Here is a 5,702-nt window from a genome sequence, read left to right on the forward strand (position 1 = left end):
TACTTTTTGGTACAATATTTTAATAGTTTAGCAGTAATATGAGTTCATAGTTTATTTATCATTTGCACAAAGCTGTGAAGAAACAGAAGTAAGGAAATTTAAAAAGTAGAGTATTTTGATATTAACCTCCATTTATGTCACAATTAATTATTTCTATAGGAAATAAATATATAACATTCACACCATGTGTGATTGATGGCTATACACCCTGTTAGACAGGGTTCTTACAATGGTAATTCTTCTTGCTATTTGTTGTGATGCTATTAGTAGTATATTAGTGAGCTTGGATTTCAAATATTTCTAGTAATTCATGTAGCTTAAAATGGACCAGAAATGGGTTTTCTGAGGAGTTTGAGATACCTTGCTCATGGATCATATTTCAAACTATAAAATCTAAAATTTAATAAAAAGTGTATCAGTAATTGGCAGATTCTACAATTAGTACTAAGACATTGGATTTTAGTTCTGTAGTTGATATAAGTCTTTTACTTACTGACAGGGGGAAGATGACTCTAATTCATTACTTTGTCATGTGGCAAGGTTAGCTGAGGAACATTGTCATGAGCATTTGCTCTGAAATAGTTTATAGTTTATTTTGGAAGTAGAGTTATTTTTAAAAATGGGAGCAAAATTTCATTTTACTTCCAGTAATCAAAGTAAAAGGAGTGTATAAGAAATGGAAAGTTTGGATATAAAGGAAGAGTATGTACGTGCAAAATTAACAAAGACCATGAAAGTTAATGGCATTTGACTGTCTACTGGTGGAATAATATATTTTGCATGAGCATTTTTCTTTGGTTAGTTAGATTACTACTGGTAAGTTACTGAAAAACCAGCTTAATATTTATTACATTACACCAATCCTCATAGTCTGATGATATACTAATGTTCCTTTGTTCCCTAAAGGGAGGAAATAAAAGATTTTACATAAAACAAAATTTTCAACTGAATCACATGTTTTTGCAGTGTACTTTTTCTCTTTGAGAAAATGTCTAATCATTATTTATAAAATGCTCATAATTTTTTATCCTTTCAGGAGTGTTATATAAAGATTATGACATTAAGTTGACCATGTTTTTATAACCTATGTACATTTACAAAAGATACAGGATGCAAGAAGTCAAGCATTTTAGGCTTAGACTCAGGCCACAAATGCTCCCACCCTCATGGCTGAACTTGAAGTTATGCAATAGCCTATAATCATTTTGAAATCTATAATAGAAAACATAAAGCAATATTAAAAGGTTCTGTGTTACGGAAGAAATGGCTACCCCAAGCCTTCAGTTAAAGTCCACCTCTGTTATTACTCACTTGTATAGCAGCTTCCATGGTTTAGGAGTGATATTGTTTGCTTTTCAACTAATCTACTTATTTTCTTATCACAATACAGTACAAAGGACTTACAATTTGCATGTGCAAAATTAGTGCCTATGTATGCTTTTTTTGGCATTGCAGTTTACTGTGTATCATACTGACTTTTTTGCCATAAACCACTAATTCAGAAAATCTACTGAATAATTACCTGATCAGGTAAGAAACCTGTAGTATCTGTTGCAATAATGATTTATGTTGAGTGATGATAACATTTTACAGACCTTTATATAGAAAATAAACAGGCTTATAAATACCTCTTTTTTTCTCTTTTTCACAAAGCACAAATGTGAAACTGAAGGACTATCGCATTTAATAATTAATCTGAAAATCCTAATCAAAGACCGATAAAATGAGTAGTTACAAACATTAGAAGCCAAATCATATAATAAGACATTGTCTCACATAAACAAGCAAAAAATACTGAGAAAAATGTGAAAAATGGTCATGAAACCCCCAAACAAGATGTGGAAACACCTAATTGTGAAAACGATCAGATCACCTTATTCCCATATACAGACTGACTGCCAAAGAATAGAAATATACTGATTTATGTGCATACTTGTAAAGAGTATAAGTAACTTGAAGATCATCAAACTACAATACCTACCAGTATATCTTTTTATTCCTTTCAGATAATATGGAGGAATGCTTGATCTCACTGGAAAATTATATGTAGTACTAGAAAACAAGGGAAAAAGGAAATTTCAGATGTCACTTGTAGTTTATTAATTTCATACATAAACCATATTTAAAAGCTAGATACCAGCAAGTCAAATCTTACTTTTTTGTATCAATCCCCTATCTTTTCTTTTTAATGTACATAACAAGTATGTATAAAAATATATTTCTTATTTATGTAATTAATTCAGTAATGTTGAATCTTCTTAGGAATGCTGCAGTCTTTTATGATTGATGTTACCTAACAGTCACAGTATCACAATACAAGGGAATATTGATATGCAATCACTTTACAATTAATATTCAGTTTTACAACATAAAAAAGGCAACAAAGATCTGAAATGATGTGCAACATTAATAATTGTTATACTGTCAAGACAGAACTCACTGCCTACATGAGAGCATTGGGAACAGGGAAGTTAAAAGCACCAAACTATTCAGATTTTTTTTAGTTTTCTTTAAAGGAAAATTTATGCACTAGTTTTAATCATTATTTTTCTCTCCTTTGTTTCATGCTCATAATATTTGCCTCAATCACTATGTTTCTAAAATACAATCAGTAGACAAAATGCATGCATTTCAAAACCCTGATACTCTCATGTTACATCACCTGGGTCAGGCACTGGGAATAATTTCTCTGATTTTGATATGAAAATAAAGTAAGCATTCATGTAAAAATGTATATATGAAATAAAATAACAATAAACATCTTAGCAGTTATCCTTTGGAGGAAAATATTGCTTTTACATGAAGTTTAATAATATCTTTATAATAATCAAGACAAAATTGCCTTCATATCAACTATGAGTAGCATACTGTGTAAGAAATATAGCACCTTTGCAGTCATACTGCAATAGCTGGTAAAAGTCAAGTTACATTACACTGTGAACACTTTAGTGGAAAAAAGTCCTTCATTATTGACATATTTTCATGATTTTTCTTGGTTTGAGAATTTATATCTAAGTTTGAGCTTCAAACCAACTGCAGAAGAGGAAAATGGAGTAAAGATCACCGTAAGCAAAACCTAAAATATAGACGCACATTCCATTACTTAACAGAAAGCACCCTGATCTATACATTTTGAGCTAAATAGAAACAGCATTACAAAAAGTATGAAATAAAAATGAAGAATGCATAAAACAATACAATGCTATATAAAAACTGAAGGCAAGATCACAACTGCTTATTAAAGACAGAAATTGCTCATGGCCCCATGTCCAGTTATGTTGTAGCTTTTCCTCTTGGGATTCTGGCAAAGGCAAACAAACTTCCTCTGTGCATATTCTGGCAACTAGAAAGGAACTAACAGACTGTACTGCTGAATATACACAGGGGAGGTATGCTGGCCTTTGTTTAAGCACATATTGCGAAGGCCATGACATCACTAGTAGTGATGTCATGTAGACCTATTCTGAACATATACCAATTTCTTCATCCAATAATGCTATTACTAAGGGGTTTAAAAGGATACTAGTTGAAGGGGTTAATGAGCAGAATTTGCAAATCCATTACATTAGTTCCAGTGTGCCCAGGTTTGAGTAAATACTGTCCAGAGCTCAGCTCAGAAAAATAAGTGTATGAATCATTGTTTCTGAGGAAATTGTCTGGATTTAGGCCCTGCTCTTTTGCCTCTTTCAACTGGGACCTATAATAGAAAGAAAGACATTAGCCCTTCCGTAATTCTCCATAATTCTACACATTTGTTATCCACAAAATACAAAAAAAAATCCTCATATAAAAATTGTTGTATAGTCAACTTCAGATATTTAGTATATACAAATTATTGCAGTAAAATTAGATAAAAAACATACTTTATTCCTGAGTTGAAAGATGACCAGTATGTTACAGCACCTGCTGCATCTGTTGGTCCATCGATACCATCTGTTCCACCTGAGAGAAATACTACTTCTCCTATACTTGTTGATGCTTGAAGCTTCTGAAAAAAAAAAAAAAGTTTTGTTTTTTATAATGGACCAAAAGAATTCATATTTGTTATATTTTGTACAGTTTATATAATTTCCAATGTATTTTTATCTAGTATTTGAAGTATGAAATATCTTAAAAATATGAAATGGGATAATCTTGTTTATCATCAATTATAGTAAATCAATAGCATGCTACATTGCATATATGAATCTGTACATTATTGTTTATACTTTAGAATTAAAGAGGCATTCAGATATACCTCTTCAATAGACATACTGAAGGTGAGCACCATTTCTTGATTCCTTCCACCTCTTCCTGATCCTTTTACTTCCACAGTAGTTTCCCCTCCAAAAATAAGCCAAATGGGGGTTTTACTCTTTCTACACCTCTCTAAGGCATCCATAAGGCTTGGTTTGCTGTCATTTATGCAAAGGTCACACAGATCTGATTCAGAGATCTGTAGATCCTTGTGTCCACAGAGGATTTCAAGGACATTTGCTGCAAAACCTGCCATCTTTCTCCCTGTGTGTCCTGCTTCTCCACTTAAAGATGATGATAATATTACTGACTGACAATTACTCTCTGTTTTTGTGATTGAAGAGAGCACTTCTGACAATGCTGTCTCATTGCTGCCAATAATGAAGTTGCTGACATTTGGATTTGTTTTTATATTTTCTGAAGCATTTTTATCTAAAATATGTCTTAGATTTTCTGTGATAGCAATATCATACTTATGCAAAATGTTTTCTGCAGCATCTACAGGGTCTGTATTACATACAGTTGGTCCACTAGCTATCATATCAAGGGGACTACCAATAATGTCTGACAAGATAAGTGTTACTACCTCTGCTTCTGTTGCACTTGCAAGTTTTCCACCCTTGGTCTGTGACAAAGCCTTTCTGACTGTATTCAGTTCTGTTATAGTTGCCCCTTTCTTGCTAAGTGACTTTACTAGTTCACTTTTTTCATGAAGTGTCAGAGGAGGAGTAGGGTAGGGCAGCAGGGCTGATCCTCCTCCTGAAATCAGCACAAGTAAAAGGTCATTTTCTTTTAACTTCTGTGCTAAAGAAAGGATCTTTCTTGCTCCTGCATATGCTGCTTCATCTGGTATGTTATTTTTAGCTCCTTCTACAATTTCAATGATGGAGTTCTCAGTTGGCAGTAAGTGTGGTTTCTTTGCAAAAGTATCCTGAATCCCAATAGGCACACTTATCACGCCTTCCTGTATATGACTTGTTCCATCAGAGTTTCCTCAAAGCATCTTCCACAGGTCTTATCATGCCAATAACTGCTTTACCAAATCCAATGACATATACATTATTTTTAAGTGTATAATTCACTTTGTTAATTTCTAAACTCTCCGCATTTCTTTGTAAATGTTTCTTAATCAGTTCATGTGGCTGAACACTATTTACACCTGCCATAAAAGCCTTTCTTATTCTTGTAATACTTTCCTGTACATTTCCTCTTAGACATTTTGAGGCCATTATTTTACCTGGATTAGCCTTTCTATGCAAAGAATAGAGCAACCACAGATCTGCAAAGGGGAGACATATGTTAGGGATAAGATAATCCTGAAGTGACGATTCTTGCAAATAAATGTAATGAATTTGATTTTTTACACATAATTAAACATATAAACATAGGGAAAACATGGATTAATATATGTGAAGTATTTAGCTTAACAAGTTGCTCTTTGCATATATAATTCATGATGAAGGCAG

At 32.7% G+C, this 5,702-nt stretch overlaps 1 protein-coding gene across 1 annotated transcript in view; it reads right to left on the reverse strand.

Annotated features, from left to right (window-relative positions):
• Positions 1-2,083: 2,083 nt before the first annotated feature.
• Positions 2,084-5,702, reverse strand: part of LOC119587139 (glycerate kinase-like) — a 5,628-nt gene continuing 2,009 nt past the window's right edge. The window contains 4 exon segments of the mRNA XM_037935897.1: positions 2,084-3,697; positions 3,864-3,988; positions 4,238-5,227; positions 5,229-5,515. Coding sequence (XP_037791825.1) covers positions 3,523-3,697; positions 3,864-3,988; positions 4,238-5,227; positions 5,229-5,515 — 1,577 coding nt within the window. The 3' untranslated portion in view covers positions 2,084-3,522.

The sequence above is a fragment of the Penaeus monodon genome, chromosome 22 (genome assembly GCF_015228065.2).
Source record: "Penaeus monodon isolate SGIC_2016 chromosome 22, NSTDA_Pmon_1, whole genome shotgun sequence".
NCBI classification, from domain to species: Eukaryota; Metazoa; Arthropoda; class Malacostraca; order Decapoda; family Penaeidae; genus Penaeus; species Penaeus monodon.